General features: G+C 35.0%; 6 protein-coding genes across 9 annotated transcripts; 3 read left to right on the forward strand and 3 right to left on the reverse strand.

Annotated features, from left to right (window-relative positions):
- Nucleotides 1–164: 164 nt before the first annotated feature.
- On the reverse strand, nucleotides 165–5,874 carry LOC140820172 (protein HESO1-like). 4 transcript variants are annotated; one of them, XM_073180503.1, is made up of 8 exons: nucleotides 4,630–5,874; nucleotides 3,334–3,498; nucleotides 2,542–2,597; nucleotides 2,255–2,350; nucleotides 1,676–1,745; nucleotides 1,260–1,393; nucleotides 970–1,080; nucleotides 166–857 (listed from the first exon to the last, which is right to left on the reverse strand). In XM_073180503.1, exons 1-8 carry the CDS (start codon nucleotides 4,766–4,768, stop codon nucleotides 678–680), a joined length of 951 nt encoding a protein of 316 aa, XP_073036604.1. In that variant the 5' UTR covers nucleotides 4,769–5,874; the 3' UTR covers nucleotides 166–677. The 4 variants fall into 4 exon arrangements, with proteins under 4 accessions (XP_073036614.1, XP_073036604.1, XP_073036608.1 ...); XM_073180499.1 differs by having other exon boundaries at nucleotides 169–857; nucleotides 2,422–2,597; XM_073180513.1 differs by lacking the exon at nucleotides 3,334–3,498 and having other exon boundaries at nucleotides 165–857.
- A 1,119-nt stretch (nucleotides 5,875–6,993) lies between these two features.
- LOC140820192 (putative late blight resistance protein homolog R1B-16) lies at nucleotides 6,994–10,343 on the forward strand. The gene is given in 3 exon segments (XM_073180523.1): nucleotides 6,994–8,526; nucleotides 8,528–9,819; nucleotides 9,961–10,343. Coding segments are annotated over 2 exon segments (2,691 nt in total). The 5' UTR covers nucleotides 6,994–7,116; the 3' UTR covers nucleotides 9,809–9,819; nucleotides 9,961–10,343.
- A 752-nt stretch (nucleotides 10,344–11,095) lies between these two features.
- Nucleotides 11,096–11,702, forward strand: LOC140824487 (2S seed storage albumin protein-like). Its single transcript, XM_073186071.1, has one exon. It carries the CDS (start codon nucleotides 11,171–11,173, stop codon nucleotides 11,639–11,641), a length of 471 nt encoding a protein of 156 aa, XP_073042172.1. The 5' UTR covers nucleotides 11,096–11,170; the 3' UTR covers nucleotides 11,642–11,702.
- Nucleotides 11,703–14,418: 2,716 nt separating this feature from the next.
- Nucleotides 14,419–16,282, reverse strand: LOC140820202 (protein phosphatase 2C 37-like). The gene is made up of 4 exons (XM_073180535.1): nucleotides 15,631–16,282; nucleotides 15,196–15,525; nucleotides 14,997–15,102; nucleotides 14,419–14,889 (listed from the first exon to the last, which is right to left on the reverse strand). The coding sequence occupies exons 1-4, from the start codon at nucleotides 16,144–16,146 to the stop codon at nucleotides 14,555–14,557; spliced, it is 1,287 nt and encodes a 428-aa protein (XP_073036636.1). The 5' UTR covers nucleotides 16,147–16,282; the 3' UTR covers nucleotides 14,419–14,554.
- Nucleotides 16,283–18,975: 2,693 nt separating this feature from the next.
- LOC140820208 (cysteine proteinase inhibitor 6-like) lies at nucleotides 18,976–21,310 on the forward strand. The gene is made up of 4 exons (XM_073180547.1): nucleotides 18,976–19,270; nucleotides 19,793–20,012; nucleotides 20,298–20,443; nucleotides 20,979–21,310. Exons 1-4 carry the CDS (start codon nucleotides 19,031–19,033, stop codon nucleotides 21,114–21,116), a joined length of 744 nt encoding a protein of 247 aa, XP_073036648.1. The 5' UTR covers nucleotides 18,976–19,030; the 3' UTR covers nucleotides 21,117–21,310.
- A 2,102-nt stretch (nucleotides 21,311–23,412) lies between these two features.
- LOC140823999 (zinc finger protein 11-like) lies at nucleotides 23,413–23,919 on the reverse strand. Its single transcript, XM_073185604.1, has one exon. It carries the CDS (start codon nucleotides 23,917–23,919, stop codon nucleotides 23,413–23,415), a length of 507 nt encoding a protein of 168 aa, XP_073041705.1.
- Between the last annotated feature and the right edge of the window lie 375 nt (nucleotides 23,920–24,294).

Raw genomic sequence — 24,294 nt, forward strand, 5'->3', positions numbered from 1 at the left:
ATTTGGACCTATCAAGGGTCAATGGTTCCCAGGTCACCGGTCCAGTCACCGCCCAATCCGGTTCCAAAAATACTGGTTTCCCGATGTCTTCGGTTCAACTTTAAACACGATGTCTACTTCAAACACAGTATGTCATAAGGGGAAACAAAACTAAGTAAACGTCAGAAGGGCTAAGAAAACTACATAAACCCGTGTTCATAAAAACAATGAATTTAGATCCCAACATCCATTAAATCATTTTCTTTATCAAATGTGATCACCATTCGCAAAGGCACACTCTTTAATAGAATATTAACATTGAGCGCAGACATAGTGGGGCTACTTTTGGATTTTAAACATGTGATGGGGTAATTTGCCACTTATATTGTGGACATAAGGTATTGGTTTTCTGCAAGCCACCTGCAAAATATTCAAGTTCCTAGCCATCAAAATGAAGTTGACCAATAATACTCCTGGGATCTTGGCCTTCAAATTTGCTGCCTTTCACTTGAAGATGCCTGCCAATTACTAGCCCGATTTTGTTGTTCCTCAATTCTCAGCTTCTGAAACTGCTTCCTTACATGTAACATCATTTGTTTCCTCTGATCTTGTTAATGAGTACTAGGACTATTTCTACTGTGATATGTAGCAGGCGTTCTTGCCACAGATTGCATGGTTACAGAATTTGCAATGGGTTTCTAGCTACTAAATGTGATATATGCGACCTGACCAGAAATGAAACAACAGACTTTTGATTTTTTTTGACGAGGCGACATGATAACGCTCCGAGTTGCCTGGATTGCTTCAACAATCATTTTCATTTGGTTGCTGCTAACTGTCCTAGCTGTATTTTCTGGCTGCTCAAACGGGTCTTCAACCTATCCATCATTAGCAAGAACAATTGCTGTTCACTCAAAGGGATCAAAAAATGAAAAACTCTACTAGTGTCACCCACAAAACACTTAAGAGAGAGATGGACAGAGAGATTACAAATAGTTTATGGGTATATGGTAACCATCTCATGTTGCTGTAAATATCCTGCCGTCGTCCAGAAAACGGGCTAATACCTTGTTCAGAAGCCCTTGAGCAAATGTCAGCAAACTGAAAGTGTGATGAGGTAAAATCTACGTCAATCTCATTGGAAGAGCTGTGCTCTATTATGTTCTCTATTCCGTATCAAGTAACTTTAATTCTAATCTTGACGATTTTTTGGAACATGAATATGAAGTTTCAAATAGGAGCGACGATGTTGCTATGCTAATTTTGGGAATTAAAAATACCTTTGCAAGGAAAGAAATGAAGAGTTCAGCCAAAGAACTTCGATTGATCATCAATCTCGACCTATTGGACTTGAACCTGTTTATGTTTACAGCACAAATATCTTCAATGTGTTTTACAGCAGCAGCCCTCACGCCTTCAGAAAATGCGTGAAAAACACGAATCAAGATCATGACAGAGCAACCAGTTAATTAACTCAAATTGATCATGCACCAACAGCTTTGATTAATACATATTTACTCTGGAATCACGCCTGAGATATGATCGTTCTCCTCAATCAAACATAAAATATAAAACTGTTTTCAACGGATTAAATGGAAAAAAGGATTTACGCTACCCAACTGCATGCATGGGGATATCAATTGGGACGAATATACACATGATTCTGAAAAAATGATGACAGAAGCTCATTGGATACCTGTAAGGTCTTCGATCATATTTCCTGGATATATTTCTCTAAGTGGAGGTAATATTGCAGGTTCCAAAGTCTGCAAGATAATATGAGTATGATCCAGATAAGAAAACAATATCATAGACAGCAAAATTTGCAATTAAACATCTTCCAAATACATATAAGTTTTTACACGAATAATGGGGCGAGGCCCTTGCATAATGTAACCATTAAAAGGAGAATCCGTTAGCATTTAGCACACCTTTGTGGAATACACTTGCATTTGTACTTTTTAAGGCATATGACTTGCATTTAAGATTTGAGTGAGTATATTAACACCCAATAAGTTTCAGTAAAAATTCCATCCTTTCAAGTTATTCGAGTTTTTTGTTTCAATAATTTGAATCAGTAGTTACATTTTTAATAATTTGTTTTCATATGTTTCCTTTCCCCTCCCCCTTTTCTTTTCCTTTTTTTTACGGTCACATGACAAGGTGATGTTATCAGCCTCTCGGACTGCGATAAATTGCATTTGTATCGCCCCAAAACCCCTCGAAGAAATTCCTTTTCATAATCTCTGATGAAAAAGAAAATTGGAAAAGCTACCTGCAGATGATAAACCACAAGCAGACTGAGAGAGTACGAATTCAAAGTTCCAGATTTTGGGTCATTGATATTGTGAGCTTTTGCCCATTCCTTAACCTGCAAAAAAAATTAGTTTAAATTCTAAACATGAGTATGGTCACATTCATCACAACGTTAGAAAAACTTGCCAGTAAAACCAAATCACGAAAGCGATCATCAATCTCATTGATCCAAAACAACAGTTTGGACTTCATTTGGCCACATAAATTGCTAATTGAGATGTCGCACGAGATGCCATAGCCACTCACGAGCTTTAGAATGGGCACCCTTGCGTTGGAGATGAACTGAATTCTACCCCATCCATCTGAAAAGACATTAAATTGATGGATTAGAGATAAGGAAGCAGTTACCACTATCTTGACATCATTTTGCATTATATGTAAGAGGTAGTAGTGATTTTGTGTCACCCACAAGAAACCTATTTCTAGCTCCTACATATATAACCAAATATATTTAAGATGTCACTAACATAATGGCATGACAAAGATAGAGCACAACAACATAGGTGGACAGACAAAAAAAGACTTGGTTAACAACGATAAAACAGGATAAAATTCATGTAAAAATATTAATGAGGATATAGTAGAAAATATAGCACAATGAAGTAGAACGATCCATATATCTGACCTCACTTAGGAATAAAGATTTGTTGTTGTTTTTGTTGTAACATAATAACATGGAGATATAATTACAACACAATTTTTTTTTATTCCATCATGCATAACCCAAATCTAGGTTCTGTAAGCATAAACGAAGTAGCATCGCCTCATTTTAATTTCCAAGTCATAAGAGAAACTAATTCCGAAACAAGGAACTAGAAGAAATGTAAGCCTACCAGCTGCCTCGTGTTTGTAACTAGCAAAGATGAAAGAAACAAATAAGTAGAGCAAATAGCTGAACGATAATAACATAACTAAGAACACAACAAAATTGTTACTAAAGTGTCCATAAACTGAGAATACCCAAAAAAACAACTGATAATAAAATAAAAACAGTAACTTCAACACAGTATGCTAGCATTTTTATTAGTAGTGGCTTACGTTTATTTCTCAATGCTCTCAGTACGTCTCTCAGTAAATTTATCTTGTGCTTTTTCCCAAGAGATGCGATATGTGAACCATTTTGCAACTCTATAGATATATCCAAATCTCCCCACCTAGTAAACAAATTGGATGTAAAAGATCCAAAAGGTTCCACAGAAGCACCTGTTTACTCAATATCACATGTTGTAAGCAGAAAAGAAAAATCACCCATATAGAAATTATTCTTCAAGAAGTACATAAAATAAAAAATAAAAAAAAGCAAGAAAGACTAAGTTCTACAATAAATAATTGAGATTATAATTCCCTAAACGAGAAATTTTAAGGCAGGACGCTATAATGCTAAACACAGGAATTAAGCTCTTGCCTACAACAGATCAACATTGTTCAGGATAATCTTTTGGTTTTCAATGTTTCCAGTGGCATTCTTAGATTGTATAACCAATGGCACCGATTTAAACCGACATTTCTTTGATTAGAAATTGAAAAAAACAAAAGGTTAGAGAGATATCAACATAATCTCCTAGATAAGCAAAAAAAGTAAGTAAAATGAATTGGACTTCCACCATCACATGATACTTTCTAAGACACGATATTAGAGAGTTTCAAATGAACTTCGAAAACTTTGGAGAACTGATTGGATGTGGCTTTTGAGAATGGTACACATACTTCATTGTATGATAATCACCTAAAGTAATTTTTGCAATCTACATGTGTTCTTTAAGATTAAATATGAAAGTGCGAAAAATCTTGGAATACTTGACTCACATATGCATTACGGAATCACCTACTCAACATTTCTTTTTGGGCATTCTCGAATATCAAAGGGTCAAATGCATTGTGAGTCGAAGCTGTCCTAGAAGAGTTCGTTTAGGTCAAGAATGAGTTGGCATCACGCAGACATTTTCAGGAGTAAAGGATGTCTCTCCATGAAAATTTTATTTCACTTGCCAATGTGCTACAGCAATAATATGTGAGACATAATAATCACACCAATAGTTCAAAGGAACATTATTATGGCCCATGGAGCTGAATTTTAGAATAATAACTAAGGGCACCAAATTAAGCATTTGTTGTCATAGATGGAGATAACACGATGATGATAGTGGGAAGCCATGGGCCATAATGCAATTCCCCCTTCTAAATAATGCCACCAATATCCCTTTCCCAGAAGACCTTTCAGTTTCATGCATTTAATTTTCCTCGTTAAATTTCACAAAAAATATTCAACATAAAAAAATGTCCATGACACAGCATGAATGAATTAGATGTAACACAAAACAAAGAACGAAATACCTCTTAGATTTTCAATGGATTCAACAACAGCTTGAAGCTCTTTGATTGTATGAAATCTCACTGACCAATCCTCTCTCGAGGGATTAATAGCAAGAAGAATATCCTTGAGGATAAGCTCCAACGAGCTATAACCATTCATTTGGAGTGTCTCTGTAAGCTGAAAACGGTGTCAGGCTTTGGAAAAAAGAGCAATCCCCTACATCAAAAAGCCATGTACCAAAAGAAAGCCATAAGAGGTGAACCCAAAACAAAAAACTGATTTTTTCCTTGATGATGGGCGCTCAACCAAGTAACTTTAAAATAAGCATGCATAAACAAATAAATCACCCAATTACTATAGAACATGCTATAAGTAGCTCAACAGTTGAAAAATTGGGGACAAAAAAACAAGTGAAACAACTTTAACTATATCGAAATGAAAATTTCGACGATTTTAGTTCTTAGCTCATTTACATGGACACGTGATCATCAAGAAATTATGACATTGCATGATACAGGGTAAGAGATCAAAACAGGAACCACAGCTGAATAAATCAAATGCCCTGGCATGAAGATAGGCACAGAGAAAACAAATATAAAGAAAACCACAAAGAATTAGAACCCTGTAATCAGCCATTAAAAAACCACTTCATGTAATGAGACAAATTTTGAGAAAAGGAAAGAAATATTTTGACAAAGCAAGTCGTTTTCGTAGTGTATTACTAGTTACTTATATCCATTGTAATCAACTACCACTTAAATATGGCTTCATAATAACAAAGAAGAGGAATCAAACACAAATTGCAGACTAAATTCAGAAAGCGCATGGCAAAAGTTCTCTGATCAAATTGAGTCTGTAACTATAATGGCTGTTAACTGTATTTCTCATTGTTTCAATTCATCAAAGTTAAAAAGCATCAATATTAGCATATGCACACGCGTAAATCACGGCCCAAGCGAATCCGCTAGACAAAATGAAGACAATCAATAAACTCCCATCACACGTACACATACATGAAAAAAAAATATCGCAATCCCAATCTCGTAGCGAATAGAAACGGAAACAGGTAATCGCGGGTAAAGATCCGAATTTTTCAAGTCCCTTGAAAAAAAGACTCGTAAATTGGGAAAAAAATCAAATCCCTTGTATGCCAACAGTCAATTTTTTTTTAAGGTCGAATCAAAAGCTACATACAGCGCTCAACTTCATACAGAAACAATTCAAAATTTAACTTTTTTCTACAAATTTATGGCAGGATCCATCTCCAGTACCAGTAAAGAGGGTTCGGTTTCGTGTTTGTGCGCGTACTCAGTGGGTGTGAACTTGAGAATTTAGTTTGAATCCATGATAACCCTTGCCAACCAGCCGATTTCGGATGATGTGAGGCCTAAGTCGTTCTTTTATATCGTCCACGTTGGAGCCTCTTTTTTCTTTGAAAATACCCTCTATTTTTCTAAATATATGTTTATTTTAATATTAATAAATATTAATTTTTTAAAATTCATATTTGACACAGACAATAACTTGTGTGAGATGGGCTCAAGAGTCGTATTTGTGAGACGGATCTCTTATTTGAGTTATCAATGAAAAAATATTACTTTTTATGCTAAGAGTATTACTTTTTTTGTGAATATCGGTAGGGTTGACCCGTCTGTGAGACGGTTTCATACAAGACCCACTCTTTGACACCTGTGAGCGAAAACAGTTTTGAGTCTTGGTTAATTTTATAGTTATAATATTATTTTTATTTATACTAATAAATTTAATATCTTATCTATACTATTTTATTAAAGTTTAGATACTTATAAAACTGCAGACACCTAGTCTTTCTGACATTTTTACCCTTTTGCTTAATATTTTTTTATCTCAAAATAACATCATCTCTCTAAGAAAACCGTTCCACACAAGATTTTATTCCCCTAATCTGCACGATTATCTCTTCCATATTCCAAAACTTATATCATGAATGTTTAATATATTGGTCTCATATATTCGTGACACATGCAACACATGTATCTCGATGGCTAGTACTAACTAATTTTGATATATCAATATAACACTCAAGTTTTTTTTAAAATATTACCTTTCAAGATATTTGTTAGCTAATTTTTCTTGTGTGAGTTTGTTAATAATTTTTGTACATTTCTTTATTTTTTTCGATTTTATCCCCAATTCATCTCTAATTTATTTAAAAATTCAATCTATCTTAGTAAATTTAATTTATCTATAAATATCATATTTAATAAAATAATATATATATTTATACACAAAAATTATCAAATATAAAAAACTTTATATGATTTGTATATCGTGAATATTTATCTTTGTTTTTTGAAAAAAAAAAAAGGACCAAATATTCAGACATGATGTCTCCGCAAATCAGATGTGTTTATTTCAGAAAAGGCCAACCTTTAGACGGTCAACGTTATCCAGAAATGCTTGTAATGGTAAAAATCTCAAAGAGTCTTCACCAACTCTGAAAGAATTTGACGGTGGACTGAAAAAAGATGGCATACGCTGCTCTTGTTATATTGATTCAGAATCTAGAAGAGATTTTACATGATAATCCACGCTCGATGCATCTTAGGAAAGAGTATATTGAAACTCTGCACGAAGATGCCAGTTCTTTGCTGTCGTTCCTCCGCGATTCGGAAGAGAAAGGGTACGATCATGAATTGTTGAAAGAACTAGAGATGCTGACGAGAGATGGGGTTCATAAAGCGGCAGATTTTATAGATTCGTATGTATATATCAGCAGTTCAGCACAAGGTGGATCACGATGGAGAGTTGGTTGGAAACAGATTTCTCTGCTTGCCCATCAAAGCTTTACACAGATAATTGAAGAGATTAAGTCTATTAAGTTGAAAGTTCTGAAGATCTATGAAAGCAAAGTACCCTGCAGAGAAGTTATGGCTGCAAAAAATCATTCTGTGCAAGATTTGTCACTAAGCTCACCAGATTTGGAGGAAAAACTGGTGAGCATAGATACTGACATTGAAATGCTACTTCATCGACTTGCGGGACCAAGTTTACATCTTCAAGTTGTTCCCATCGTCGGTATGGGCGGCATTGGTAAGACAACTCTTGCTAAGAGAATTTACAATGATCCATATATTGTCTATCATTTTTATGTTCGTGCGTGGGTCACTATAACACAAGGGCTTACGGTATCTGTGAGATATCAAGTTAGAACAATATTGTTGAGCATTTTAGGGTGCCTTACCACTATAACTGATGAGATACGTGAAAAGACAAACGAAGAATTAGGCGAACAACTATACCAGAATTTGAAAGGTATGAGGTATCTTGTTGTTTTGGATGATATGTGGGACACCAAAGCCTGGAATAGCCTAAAAATGTTATTCCCAGATGATGAGAATGGTAGTCGAATCATGTTAACTAGTCGTCTGTATGATGTAGCAGATTATGTTTGCCCTAATGGTTCTCCTCATTGCATGCATTTCCTTAGAGCTTCTGAAAGTTGGGACCTTTTGAAGAGTAAGTTGCCTGCTACAGAAAGCTTCCCTCCAGAATTAGTAGAAACGGGGAAACATATCGCAAAAAGATGTCAAGGGCTGCCACTAGCTATTGTTGTAGTTGCAGGTATTTTAAATAAGATGGGAACGAATTTGGGGGTTTGGAAGAAAATTGCTGAGAGTGTTGATGCACTTGTCTCTGAAGACCGAGAGCGACACCTAGACATACTAGCTTTAAGTTACAATTACTTGCCCGGATTCTTGAAAGATTGCTTTCTTTATATGGGATCTTTCCCAAGAGACTATGACATACCAGCATCGAGGTTGTTATGGTTGTGGGTGGCTGAAGGGTTTATCAATCCAGTAGCAGGCAAAAGTTTGGAAGATGTAGCAGAGAAATATTTGGAGGATCTGGTTAGTAGAAATCTAATTCTTGTGGGAAAAAAGGAGGTCAAACGGCACAATCAAAAGTTGTTACATTCATGATCTGTTGCGTGACTTGTGCGAGAAAGAATCCAAGAAAGAAAATTTCCTAAATGTGATAAAGCGATATGCAGCAATTTATCCAATGCAACCAGTTTATCAGAGACGTGTTAGCCTCCACGCTAGTATCCTCCATTATTCCTATTCAATGAATCCTATGCCGCTCACTCGTTCTTTTTTGTGCTTTGACATGAACAAAATTCTGCCGGACTTCTTTTTATTAGAGTTCATGGATCAAATGGATTTCAAATTGCTTAGGGTGTTGGATATTATGCTTCTGCGGTCTAACCATTTTCCCATTGAGATAGTAGACTTGGTTAATTTAAGATACTTGGCACTTGCGGTGAATTGTGAGCTTCCTGGATCGATATCTAAACTGAAGAACCTACAAACTTTGATTATTGATCACATATGGGAAGGCCAATATCTGCCTTGGGAAATTTGGAAGATGCGGGAGCTGAGGCATGTACATTTGAGAAGAGGTTGCTATTTCCCACTCCCCTGTAGCAGAAACACTGAAGATAACAGTCTATTGGTTTTGAAGAACCTGCAAACTCTCTCTACAATAATAGGAACTCGCAGTTGCTCCAAAGAAGTTTTTGCCCGCATTATGCATCTAAGAAAATTGGAATTATTTGGCACTGAAAGTGACTCTGAAGTAGAGTGGCACTCAGAATGCTTGAGCAATCTTGTCTGCCTAAAGGAACTCGAAACGTTGAAGTGTTCTTTCCTCTGCAGACCAAGAAAGCATCGGCTTCCTCAATGGAAAACATTCCCTGAAAACCTGAAAAAGTTGACCCTGAGTGGCAGCTATTTTCCCTGGGTTGATATGGCTACACTTGGTATTTTACCAAACCTCGAGGTACTCAAACTCAGGCATTTTGCTTTTAAAGGATTTTCGTGGAATCCTGTTGAAGATGGCTTTCCTCAACTAAAGGTTTTGTTGATGGAGAATTCAGATCCTGTAAACTGGGATGCTGAAAGCTCCCATTTTCCAAATCTCCGTCGCCTTGTCCTTAGAGAATGCCAATGTCTGAGGGAAATTCCTGAAGGTATTGGATATATATCGACTCTGGAGATCATTGAACTGCATGACTGCGACATAAATCTCGTCAATTCTGCAAGGGCGAGACATGAAGAGCAACAGGCGTTGGGAAATGATGAGATCGAGATCAAAATAACATGGGGAGATAATCATCCAACCGCTGAATTTTTCCCTGAAAGAAAGCTGTTCTCCTGATCTTTGTCACGGTATGTCAACTGTGACTGATTCCCTGGTAAATGTCAAAGAGCATGGTATTTGCTTGCCGAACGAAAACTTATTTCCTTCTCTTGGACGTTTTAATAGAAAATGCTTAATCCTTTTATAGTTTTGGTGGAATCAAATTGCAGATAGTTTGTGAACTTGCTTGCTTCCTTTGCATCAACCGCATACAAGCGCCGAGGTCGAAGTTCAAGGTAGCTGATATTCTTTGGAGATTCTTGCTTGTAAGATAAAAGATCACTTACTGTTAGCATCAAGTACTGGTTAAGATTCTTACCCAAGTATAAAGGAGTGATTGCCTGATTACATTTGCATTGAAGTTGGGATTCTGCCTCTATTTGTAAGGATTTCATTCTTTCATAGTGAATTTATTTGCGGAGACTGAATTCTGTGAGGGAAGGCCTCAAAATGGAACTTGATGTAGGTTTTCTTTTAATTAATTGCAATTAATTCTTCCATAGTTTACATGAATACATGTTTCCACAACATTTGAATGTCATCCGGATCATGTCACCATTTTCCCTGCAGCCATTTCAAGATCGTGATCAGATTTATTTATTCATGTACATACATAAATACTTATTGCTTTTGAGATTACAAAACTGACCAAAGAGGCATAGAGTACAAAACTAACTCAAATGCATTTTTGAATAAATACATTTGGTGTAGTTTTATAATATATAACAATATATAATTCTCATTATACATATAGAATGACTCAAAACTCACAGTAAGTTCGATATACTAAATTTGCACGCAGAAGACATTAATTGTGATAAAAAATTTGTTGTACACGTAAGTCATCAACATACTAATTTGGAATATGATAAAAATATATATAATTTTATTTTTCTCTCGATCTTCGCAAAATCTCCATATGAAAGAAAATACATATTTTTTCTAATATTGCAATATTCAAATTAACATTTTCACTTTGATTTGGCCATTGTATAATTACTCGATATCATTCGATGTAGATACTTAGAATTGATGTTTTAATATTACAAAAATAGTGAATGGCGATGATGGGTGGTACTTTGTTAAGGACGTGTTGAATAAAACTCTTGCATGTGAAAATGGATGTGGCAGCTCGTAAACGCCACCCTTGCCGATCATATTATGGCATAGAGAAAAATTCATCCACCTGCTCTAATTTCTGTCATCAACTCAACACGTGAAAGCTCGAAAACGCCACCCATCCAGGTTTCTCTCATCAATCAACACGTAAAAACTCATTCAAAACCACTATAAAATGCACTTCATCTCTGCACCAAAGTTCAGTTCACTCCACTCCACAGAAATATACAGTTTCCAACACAAAGGCAAGCAAATCCCAGCATGGCGAAGAACCTAGCACTCGCGGCGGCTCTTCTCGTGGCTATGCTATCCCTGGCGACCGCCAACACCTACACCACCACCTTCACCACCACCATCGTTGACGAAACCAACCCAGGGCAGCACCAACAGTGTCGCCAGCAGCTGCAGGGCCGTAGGTTCCGCTCCTGCCAGAGGTACTTGCAACAAGGAAGAGAAGGTGGCCGATATGATGACTCGGAAGATGAAGATCTACCGACACTGAACCCCGGCGAGCAGAGCGAATCCCTGAGGCAGTGCTGCAACGATCTACGCAATGTGAACGAGCAGTGCCGGTGCGAAGCCATCAGGCAGGCGGTGAGGGAGCAACAGCAGGAGGGAGGTGGCTACCAAGGCGAGGGATTCCAGCAGGTGTACGAGAGAGCCAGAAATCTTCCCCGCAGGTGCCATTTGGATCGCCCCCAGCAATGCCAATTGAGCGGCGTGTTCGTGTAAACTCTGGAGGAGAGTTGCTAGCTAGCTGTATAATGTCCCAAATGTGTGGCTGAGTTAGCCGTTCTTCCCCTTTTGTATGCGTCCGCGCGATAATAATTGGATCGGGATGAAATAAAAATGCCTCTCTTTTTAGTAAATTTACTTCACGGGTCGTATTGTGTGACTTATTTTGGTCATACATGAAAAAATATTAATTTTTATGTCAAGATATTGTGAATATCAATATGATTGACCTGTTTAATGCATAAAAATTCGAGATACCGTCTCACAAAAAACTTACTTTTGAATTTAAACTATAAAATCCGAAAAAATATGCTTAAAACAACGAAAGGATTTATTTTATTATCCCACCCATGTTGACTAGTATCTTTTATTATTTTTTTTTATATACAAGAGATTGAATAAGCTATATCTTCTTGGACACATGTTCAAAAATTCTTGGTCACGACTAACCCTTTTTTAATTAGTACAAAATGTATAGAAAATAGTATGTTGTGTGAACAAAGTTTTCGTTATTTGACTTTTGAAAAAGTTTATATTATTAATCCACTTCAAAATAACACGACGTAGCCGTACAAGGCCGACACGTTCAGCAAAACCTTATTTAATCTTAGGATTTAAATACGACGTGAAAAAATATACATGTAAATTTCTTAATAAGAGTAATAAATTTTGAAAAGACGACTTGCAACATGGATAAAACAGGTCTCACGTTTCAATTTTATTTTTTGAGATGAGTTTCGACGATTTTTTATTTGAGTCATCTATTTTTTTATGTCAAAAATGTTATTTATTATTCTAAATATATACAGAGTTGACTCCTATCTTTATTTGAGTCAATTATTTTTTATTTCAAAAATATCATTTATAATTCTAAATATAGATAGAGTGGACTCATCTAACAATTAAAAATCTTAGTTGACTCATCTATTTATTTGAATCACCCATTTTTTATTCTCGCGGTTAAAGATCTTAGTTGACTCATCTATTTATTTGAGGTAAAAACTTGTGTGAGACGGTCTCACGGATCGTATTTATGAGACGGATCTCTTATTTGGGTCACCCATGAAAAGTATTACTTTTTATGCTAAGATTATTACTTATTATTGTGAATATAGATAGGGTTGACCCGTCTCACAGATTATGATCCGTGAGACGGTCTCGTATGAGACTCACTCATTGTTTGAATCACCTATTTTTTTATGCAAAAAATATTATTTTTTATTTTAAATATAGACCGAGTTATTCATCTTATAAATAAAAATTCGTAAAAATCTATTAGCGATAAAATTTCGACCTAACTTTTCAAATTCATATAGTTAATTATTTTATTTTCGATTTTTTTTCATTAGCTAAAAGTGCTAATGGAGTGGAGTGATTTCATGTTTTCGGGATGAGAAATATGACAAATTATGTATATATTGAAATTTTTGTTTTGTTGGTTGCTTAACTAAGTACAAAGAATTATGTGTTTTTTTTTTCTATTTGGAAAAATATATATCTCCACCATCTTATAATGCAAGCAAGATACATATAAATTTTTGAACTTTGTGGTATAATAAATTAATAATAATAAATGGAAGTGATTATATTGTACTATTTTAAAAATAAATCGCACATTGCCAACCTGTGTGACACGGAATACTAATAATATTCACAAGATCTAATTATCTATATTGTAAATAATTTATATATAGCACGTCGTCATCTTTAGAAAAAAAATTAAAATATAATAAATTATAGTACAGATTTTTATTTTCTGGACGTGTCATGATAATTGATTAAATTGCAAAAGACCATTTTAAAATTTCAAAAATAACAAATCATGTGGTGATTGTGAGACGGTATCACGAATTTTTATCTGTGCGATAAGTCAACCATACCGATATACACAATAAAAAGTAATAATCTTAGAATAAAAAATAATATATTTCCATGGATTACCTAAATAAGAGTTCTGTCTCACAAAATACGATCCGTGAGACAGTCTCACACAAGTTTTTGCCAAATAAAATTACTCAAACTCTAATATAAACATTATTTTTAATGTAATAAAAATAGGTAGCTATGAATAATTTGTTATTTTCTTTGTTTAATTTAATATATTAATAAACAAAAAAGGCAAAAACTTGTGTGAGACGGTCTCACGGGTCATATTTGTGAGACGGATCTTTTATTTGGGTCATCCATGAAAAAGTATTACTTTTTATGCTAAGAGTATTATTTTTTATTGTGAATATGGGTAGGGTTGACCCGTCTCACGGATTAAGATCCGTGAGACGGTCTCACATGAGACTAACTCAACAAAAAATAGTACTGACTAACTTAAATATCCAATGTTGACTGAGCTGGCGTCAAACTCCATTTAATCCTGGAATTTTTATCCGTCGCACCAATTAATTTGGTTCATAACTATTATATAAAAAATAAAAAATAATAAAGTTTCATATATAACTTTTTGTATTATTTATCCGACGGCAAAATTTTTTAGTCGGGTCTGTTATCTGCACAACTAGTATTTAATTGTAATTAACTTGACAATTTGATTTTAAACACATGTACGTACCAGAATCATTGCTCCACCAAAGACCTACTCATTTCATAATGAATACTAAAAAGAATAAAAGAATATCTTTTTTTAAAAAAAAAATCATTAGATTTGTTTTCGGTCAAAAGATTAATAATAAAAAATTAAATGTATTAAGACTTTTATTATTATTTTTTACGAAAATAAAATGGAGACTTTGAGAAAGATGTAATAATATTGCATAAAAATATCGAGGAAATCGCATTAATTAATTTTAAAATTTCGCAATTGATCTCAAGGCGCGTAGAAAATTACACTTTATATCGCTTTAATAATAACTATAAAAATATAAATTTTACACTTTAACGACCAAATTGCCCCTACTATTATTGGCCTCTCCGCAAATCAACCACCACAACGCTAACGTTGTCAGCGCTATGGCGAGCCAGGGCTAGTTTGGTCAAAAGAATTGACGCATCCGAGCAAGCCTTGTCGGAACACTCCCCCGCCGCCGTGAAGGTGATGTCGTTCCCCGGAGATCTTGGCGGCGATCTCGGTTTACACGACTGTAAACATTTGAGCGCCACCCCACAAGCTGTCTCGTTCGAAACCACATCCCAAAGCCCGTCGCTTGCTAATATCAAGCACTCGTCCTCCGCCGTCCGCTCCGTCACAGTCACCTCCGGCTCCGATGTGACGTACGGCTTCAAGTAATTATCACCTGAAGAAAACCCACAATAGAAATCGTAATAGTTTCTTTATGGAGAGCGAGAAGAAATGAAATTAAATAAAGTTTCGTTTATGCTGGAGGAGGAAAATGAATATTACCGATTGCGCGAGACATTGCCAAGACTCCAAGAACTCGAGCCCCGTCCCAGTATATAACCCGGCCGCCGGATTCGTTAATCCGTTTCAGTTCATCTGGTCGGTCCGGCTGTAATCAAAGAAAAATTCGCGTTAAACCAATATTACCACATACATATTTCAAGTTTTTTTGACGGTATTGAATTTCAGCATATTAATCAACCTTATGGTCCACGGAAAGGGGAATCGCCACGCCTTTCCGACAAAGAACGGCTCGAGAATCACCACAATTCGAGACGATAATCTTGTCCGGCGTCACGATCGCCACGACAGCGGTGGATCCTACAGCCTCACTCTGCGGAGTCTTTAGCTCGCACCGGCAGGCAGAGCCAGGGTCTTCGTCCCCAGTTCCGCTGGCGGTAGACCATTCGATGACATCCTTGTCCATTTTCGAGAAACTTTCGGACATCATTTGCTCCCACGAAGCTCCACGGCCGCTTTCGATCTCGTTTTTCACTATTTCGTGCATTCGATCCTTGCACCTCGTTGCCACCTGAAAAAACCAAGTCAATTCAAAACTCATTTTCAGTAAAAAAAATTGCTTTTTTTTTTTTATTATTATTATCAAGGTGTTCCGCAGCAAAGTTTCGAAGCTTACGTGTGAGCAACCATGACCGTCATAGACTCCAAAAAGATGAATCCCGCCCCTTAAATTAAGGCTCCGATCAGAAAAACTGGGGCGTATCGCCACCGCATCTTCCATATCTCTTCTCCTTCCACAAACAGAAGTCATCCCGTATTTCGGGCACTCGGGAACCACCACATCAAGCTGCGTTTCCGAAGTCGATGCTTTCAAATCAAACGATTTAGTTTCTGGCCCTTTCTCCTCAGGTACGTCACCATCAATCAATCTCTTCTCGATCTCCTTCACCTCGCAGTTGTAAACAGCGTCCGCGCAGTCCCTCAGCGAAGACGCCGGAACCACCTCCTCCATCTTCTGCCGCTTCCTCGTTCCACCACTCTCCATCGGAGTCGCCACGGCCTTATCGGTGGGCGTAAACTTGAACTGGTGGATCTCTAGCAGCCTTCTCCTCCGAGAAGATTTCGAGCTCGGCTCGACCGGCGCAGCCGTCTCCGCCTCACCAATATTAACTCCGCAGCACATACCCGCCATGATTCCAGATCTCTTCACAAAAAAATTCCCTCGAAGCAATCGAAAACACAACGACGGAGAAATCAACGAGAATTGAGAGAAACAAGCGAGACTTTATGTACATCCACGACCACATTATAGTAACTGTTGATTGAGCGGGCAGCTGACCGCCACCGTCGCGGGCAGGAAAGTGAAACGTATTCGACATACATAGTTGTAGAAACACTGAATGAGAAAACGAGGATCCCTGCCGTCCATTAAACTCTCTCTCCTCATCGTAGAGCCCCACGTTTTTTCAGAATATGACAGTAGAATACCTGGACCAATGACAAGCAAACACGAATCACACTTAATGACACGCATATTTGGGTCCCACCACTTTTTTATTAAAAAATAATTTAACATTCCGGTAAGTTGACTCCTAAAAACTCACCGTTATCCCCATTCTTAAGTAAGTTCGCCTCATATTTATCGACACGTGTTCTTCAGTGACGTGGATCCGATGCTTCGATCCTAAAATTATCGAAAAAACTATTGGCTATATTTCCTAGAAAAGTTACTCTTAAATAAAGTTTGAAAATAAAATACCTCTTTTAAAATCATGTATAAAAAAAACATACTAATTTTATTTAAAAATTCGCGTGAGACGGTCTCACAGATCATATTTTGTGAGACAGATTTCTTATTTAAATCATCAATAAAAAATTATTATTTTTTATGTTAAAATAGTTACTTTTTATTGTGAATATCGATAGGGTTGACTCGTCTCACAGATAAAGATTCGCGAGACCGTCTCACAAGAGACCTATTCCTAATTTTAAAATCGTGTATAAAAAAATTCTCACGGATACTAATCTGTGAGATGGGTCAACCTTACCTATATTCACAATAAAAAGTAATACTCTTAACATAAAAAATTATATTTTTTTATGTATAACCCAAATAAGAGATCCGTCTCACAAATTCGATTAATAATTGATTTTAAAAACAATTTCCATTTAAGTAGATTTTGATGTGCCTTTTTCATATATCGTATCTTATCTTATTGAATTATCACATTTATGCTTATTCCGATATCGTTATCGTTGATTGCCTCATCATTTTGGTCTTCGCTATTTCATGTGGGCATTTATACTCTCAAATTTATATGCCTCAATTAACATTTTATCTTAGCTAATGGTGTGTTTTTTTACGGCACTAAAAAAATGTTGTTCTATTATGTTAAAAAAACAACGTGGGATGAACATTAAATGTATTTTTTTCCTGATTATTTGTATAATATGCACAAGATAAATTTTAAAATTTAGTAAAAAAAAATATTCTAGGTATCTAGGAACATTTAATAAATATGTTATTAAATTAAAGAAAAATAAATCATTATTCATTAGTATAAGTTTTTACTTTAATAATTAGCACATAAATAAATAATTATTTATTATTTATATTTTTTTAGTTTATTCAAAATATTTATGTAAACATACATTTATAATTAGATCAAAACGGATACAAAAAAAACGTAGAATCAAATTGAGCAAATACATATATAATAAACCAAAATACTTAGATATTTAAAACTCATAAAAATTCATGTATTAAGATTTAACTCAACGACTAAAATTATTAAAATGCACAACCAAATAAACAGATTACCAAAACGAGAATAAGCTAAGATTATAAACTTATAATGATTTTATAAGTTCATTCCACATCGAACCAAACCGGAATAACCTCAGAATTAAGATGAGCTAAAGCTCACTATAGCTCCTGATGAAGCTACACACCCTTGAGCTCCAACTCGTGTCATGTTCTGGAGCTTGTGAGTCACCTAATGAGTCAAGCTCGAGCTCGACCAGCCCCAAACTCTTTCTTACTAAACTCTTCTGGGCTGAGTGTTTTACCATGATATTAAGTTTTCTCAATAGTTTCTTAAGCACAAGCTTAATTTAACAAAATTAGCACTTGTGGACCCGAACTCAAAAATTGGAACACTGCACAAGCATGTGCTAGGGTCGAACGTATCCATCCATGGACCATATTTTTTAAATGATTGAATTCAAAGCTACGGGACATTCGGACGTTTGCATGTTAAGCCAAGTGCTAAGGTTGGAAGAGGCCACGAAGACAAACAGACACTAATCTGATCTCCACGCGTACAGCCACCCACCGAATATAATTAAAGCAACCAACCTCCCCATTCCCACTTAAAAGAAAAAAATATGAATTTGTTTTAAATCCCAAAAATCAAACTTCATTTTTTATTCAGTCAAAAAATAAATGTTTGCACTATCTGATTAAAAATGAAATTTGCCCTCTCTATAATCATATATTTTTTTAAGATGAAAATTGATATAAAATATTAAAAATATAATGGTAATATATAATATTTGAGTTTCAATTATTTTAATTATAAACTAAAAAAAAATAAGATTTTAAGTATAAAATTGAATTAATTTTTTAATATCAATATTTGCTATATGTCTATCATTTATTAATATCATGTTTTTCATATTTATATTATTTTCATCCAAAATACAAATATGTCATTTAATATGAAATTTTTTTTTTTATGTATATTTGAATATTCATTAATTATCTATTAATATCACGGATTTTGAAACAATTGATATTCACATATCTTATATTAATATTATATATTAATATTTTGTTTCGATTTTTATCTGATAAAAAATTTGTGAAGGTGTGAATGAAGAAGTATAAACAGATAATTTTTCTGATATATGTTGAATGAAATTTTTAAATGTCATCCATTCTTTTATCATACTGTTTATTTATTTTTGGTTGAATTTAATTAAATTGTTTACTTAAGTGTTAAGAAACTACTTGAATTCAAGAATCGTTGACTATAAAACCGAGATTTCTACTCAGAGCAATACTCAACTGCTAAATGAGAGCGATTTATTTGTTGAATTTCCATTTTTATTGCATTCTGCTGCTTTGGGTTTTTTCATCAGCGATTGTTGCTGTTATCGATCAATCAGAAGAAAAAAGGGTAGGGTTTTGCAGCAACGAAGATAATCAGCCGATTCAAATGGCTTCGACCCTCGGAGGATCTTCCAACTCTGAAAACAGCGCTGAGATCGAAAACATCGCCCGTTATGCTGTCCAAGAGCACAATAAAAAAGAGGTATGTGTTTAAATGTTGTTAACCTTTTATTTCTTTGTCTTTTCTTTTTTCCCCGTTTCGATCCAACTGCTGTATTGAGGATCTTTTTCATAATTCAGTGATTCATGGTCGATTTATGGGGCAGAGGAGGAATTGGAATGTCAGGGTTGTATATAGGAGCAAAGTTTGTATTTTCGACAAAAATGGCACATCGAATTTGGAATTTTTTTCCCTGGAAAACGATCGAATCTATTTTCTTGCATTATTTTTCCGGATTTATTTTCTCGTCCTTTTGTTGGGGAGGGGGGTTTTGTCCCTGTTTTTCCTTCTTCTGAGTTACAGATTTTTAATGCTAAAGAAACTTTAGGTAGTTTTTTTGCTAGATAGATTTAATAGCGGAGATTTAGTCGTGAAGTAGATATATAGGTATTCATTAGGCGTTCTTCTTTCTTCTTCCTCCATGCAACTGCGCAAGCTGATACCTTCTTAACTCCCTGATTTATTTAATATCGGATATGAGCTATATTTCAATTTTCTTTCCAGAATTCACTTTTTGAGTTGGCGAGGGTAGTGAAGGCGAAAGAACAAGTGGTCGCGGGTACTATACATCATCTTACTCTTGAGATAATTGATGGTGGGAAGAAGAAGCTTTATGAGGCAAAAGTTTGGGTGAAACCATGGATGAATTTCAAGGAGCTGCAAGAATTCAGGCATGTTGAAGATGTTCCTTCGTTTACGTCCTCTGATCTTGGTGTCAAGAAAGGTATAACTTCCAATTTAGTTTCAGTTTTTTCATGACATAAGTACATTGCTGCCTATAGTTTATCGACCTTTGTTGAACTTTACGCTTGCTGATATTGTTAATAGAGACCTACTCTATGTGGATGAGATAGAGTGAATGCATTTGATTCTTTGTTTATTCGCTTGCTTGTAATGTTATTTTGTGGAATTTAGGTTGGCACAATAGAAAAGAAGAGGTAGTTTAGGGAAGACTTTTTTTCTCCCTGTGGGGATAGAAAATGGTTGCTAAGATTTTGTTGCAAATCAGATGAGCAGGGCTGTGGATGGCGATCAGTGCCTGTGCATGATCCAGTTGTCCAAGATGCCGCACAACATGCTGTGAAAACTATTCAGGAGAGATCTAACTCGTTGTTCCCTTATGAACTTAGGGAAATTGTCCATGCAAACGCTGAGGTTAATTTCTAATTTGATTTTTGGCATCGACAAGTTTGTTTAGCCATTTATCTTTCTTTGTATGACTCCTGTTAATTAATTCAATGAATCTCAAAACGAATAACCTTTCTTATGGTAGATTTCTTCACAAAGCGTCCCATTTACGCAATTCGTGGTCTTCAGGTCGTCGTCGAGCGATTTATAAATTTATATTTGGACCATTTTACTCGAGTCTAATGAATGATGCTATTGTAGATATATGATAGTTTAGCATTGATAATAACTGATCTTGGTAGAACCTTACCCCATCTAAGTTTCATATTTATTGCAAGACAAACATTTTTTGCTGCATTATGGCCTCTCATGGCCAAAAATAAAGGCTTTGCGAGGTAGTCAAACATTTACTTAATGCACATAAAAAACGTACTGCTATATATCATAGAAAATGCACTTTCATACTCGAGATTGTGCTAGCTGGTCACTCCTTTCGTGCGAGTCTGTAAAATGACATGCAAGTAGGATGACAATCAATTATGTCCCAACTTTCCTGTACTAGGTGGACGATACATCTGCGAAGTTCGACATGCTCCTCAAGGTGAACAGAGGAGATAAGGAAGAGAAGTTCAAAGTCGAGGTGCATAGAAATAGTGAAGGTAATTTCCTGTTGAATCAGATGGAGTCTCACCACTCTTAACTGCTGAACTAGTGTCGACGCTGGGTACAAAACTTTCTAACAATAAAGGGTCGGTGTCCCGAATAAACGTATATGAAGCAACTCGTCAATGGTCATGGTATCTAATGATCTTAGATTGTGTTTGTATTGTCTGTGTAAACTTTTGAACTTCGTAGTTGTGCTTTGCTGATGGAAGTTGTCTTTGTTCTGTTTCATTACTGATATATATCTGGTCAACGACATATGCTCAACTTTTTTATAATATAAATTAGAAGTTCTTCAACAAAAAGTTTAAATATTTTATTTTGAAGTTCCAATTTCGTCGTTTTTTTTTCTTTTCTCGGAAATACAAACCCGAATTTTATATTATCGTTTAGTGTCGCTCCTGCTCTAGCGCTGTAAAGCTCACCATGACCCTTAACAAAATGAAACTTCGTAAAATCTAAGAGCAAGAAAATGACTTAATTTGGATTTATATATATCATCTGGAGGGAGGAATAGGCAGACATAGGAATTTGAGGGAACGATTTCAAATGACACATCTTTTATGTGTTTATCAAATTTATCACAAAACTATTGAACTTCTTGACGAAATTAATTTAAAATTTACTTCCGTTTCATTTATCGATATATTTGAACTAAATATTTTAAATTTATATATTAACAAATTCATTTTTTTGTTTGGATAAATATATCTCCAAACCGAAGGTGATATATGTATAAATATGCTACACACACATTAATCTTAATAATTATCACAGAACCTTTTATGAGACGATTTAATTTTTTGAGACGTATCTCTTATTTAAGTTTTTATGAAAAATTATTATTTTTACATATATAAAATATTAAATATGATTAAAATGGATTCGTCTCATATATAAAAATATTTGAAATCATCTCAGAAGAAATTTATTAAATAATTAATTGACAGTAACATGGGGACAGACGTGCAAATTTCAGCATCATCCCAATTGAAACGTCGGGATCCATGCATCTTGTTTAGTTCTTTTCGTGTTAACTCATTTTTCTTACACCCACTAATCATTAAGGCCACCACCAATGTTCTGCGCCACACTTTTCCATTAATTCTCTCTTTTCAGTTTATTTTTTAATAACATTTTTTATTGTTATATGTACAAGGATAATGACGTGCATTTGATCTTTTCTATTCGCAAGCATACAGATTATGTAATACTCACATACATTTTAAAAATATTTTATTTTCGTGTCATTTGAATTAAATTAAGAGCATAAAAAAACAACAAAATAATAATATTTTATAATTAATATCACAACTAATTATCTTTTAGATTATGATTTTGAGGACCGATATTGCACCTAAATCGGTGATGTGCTTGACAGGTAATTAATTTTGCCCTGATGCAATGGATTGGAAGCTAAATTCAGGAACCATCCCAGGAATAGAATATATTAGTTACATAGTGAATTGATGTTTTTCTCCATCACATTATATTTTTATTTGAATTCAGAACAACAATCGATGTTTCCCATAAAATCATACATTGTATATTGTAGTGTCAGTCACGTGATTGTACCAAATGTAGAATGATCTGATTTCTTTTATCAAGTGTTGTGAGTCACAATTCGACCGCTCGTTATAATTCTCTCAGTATGACTTCAAACCTAAAACTATAAACTGAGATAAATTTAATTATGTTATTATGAACTTGAACGACATTTTTATAAGAAAGTTGGAGGAATGTGGACTTCAAAGGATCCGGGCTAAACACTTCCATCATACTTCAATATAACAAATTAGCAAACTCAATATACAAAATGTATCACATACAATAAGTATTGCATATTAAGTAATACATTATCTTTGAAATTACAAAATTATCTCAACTTCACTATTAAAACAGTTTAATTCCAAGGGTCATGTTATATGTACAATATAAGTAAAACTCAATGTACATTTGAAATTAAAAAAATTAACATAAATGCTTTTGTGAAAGAGTTTCCAAATAAAATACAAGGACTATATATATATATACATATATATATATATATATATATATATATATATATATATATATATATATATATATATATATATATATATATATACTGAAATTCAATCCAAATACTGAGATCATAGGGAAAATTTGTACCATAGATATTATATCCCATCGATTTCCAAGATAAAAGATGCTAAAATCTTGTGGGAACTTTAGGTCTATATGTAGAACTTAATCTTAATGCATGACAGCAATCTGCGTCTACGGAACCGATCTTTCGACTTCAGAAAACCCGATTTAGTTTACTTCACCGCAGCCAGGCCTGGGGGGTTTGATCATAGCCTGAGCTCAAGATCCACATCTTCCATGGAACCACTGATCTTCTTACAATTTGTGAACAGTTCCCTGCCCAAACATTGCAAATTACTATGGTCACTTTTCCTGATCCTCTTACAGCTTACCACTGTCTCATCTAACAACTCGCTGTCCTTGAACAACGTTTTTCGGGTTTCAAGATCACCACCAGAAACAAAAGAAGGAAACATCTGCAGACCCTGAAAATTAATGTCGCGAAAGAATATCGCCGAATCTTTCTGCATATGGGAGCTTTGATCTGGAGGGGACGGAGTGGGAGAATGTTGTTGCTTGAGCTTAGCTCTATCCCTCCTGTGAACATTCATGTGTCCACCTAGAGCTTGTGAAGAGCTGAATTCTCTTCGGCAGAAGCTGCAAATGTAGAATCTTGGAGGCCAAACCAACTCTTTGCAACGCATTGATTCTTGAAAGGATGAAGGATTTCTTGTGGAGTATTCTGGGAAAGTGGGACTGCACTGATGCTCCATCTGCAGTGTTGGAAGAGGAGAAGTGCGTGTCTGTGTGTGCTTGAAGAAAAAAGGACGTGGGGATCGATCGTTTATGAAGCGTGAATTGAATGCATGAAAGCTACAGAAGAATTGATCAAAAGGTGTTTTTGGTAGTTTTGCGGTGTGGTTCCTCTCATTTGGCCATTTTCGGGGTGGTGTGTTCCCAGTGGATTTTTCTTTGACTTCTTAAAATAAAAATAAACATCTGTATTACTATTACATATAACAATATCAAATTCCTGGAGAGTCCTACATATATTAAATATAACTAAAGAACAATATCTGCTTTTGTATCGCATTGATTTAAACAATCATCGTTTTTTTAAATTATTTAACAACGAATGTCGAATGACC

This window comes from Primulina eburnea, chromosome 2 (assembly GCF_022965805.1).
Source record: "Primulina eburnea isolate SZY01 chromosome 2, ASM2296580v1, whole genome shotgun sequence".
Lineage (NCBI taxonomy): Eukaryota > Viridiplantae > Streptophyta > Magnoliopsida > Lamiales > Gesneriaceae > Primulina > Primulina eburnea.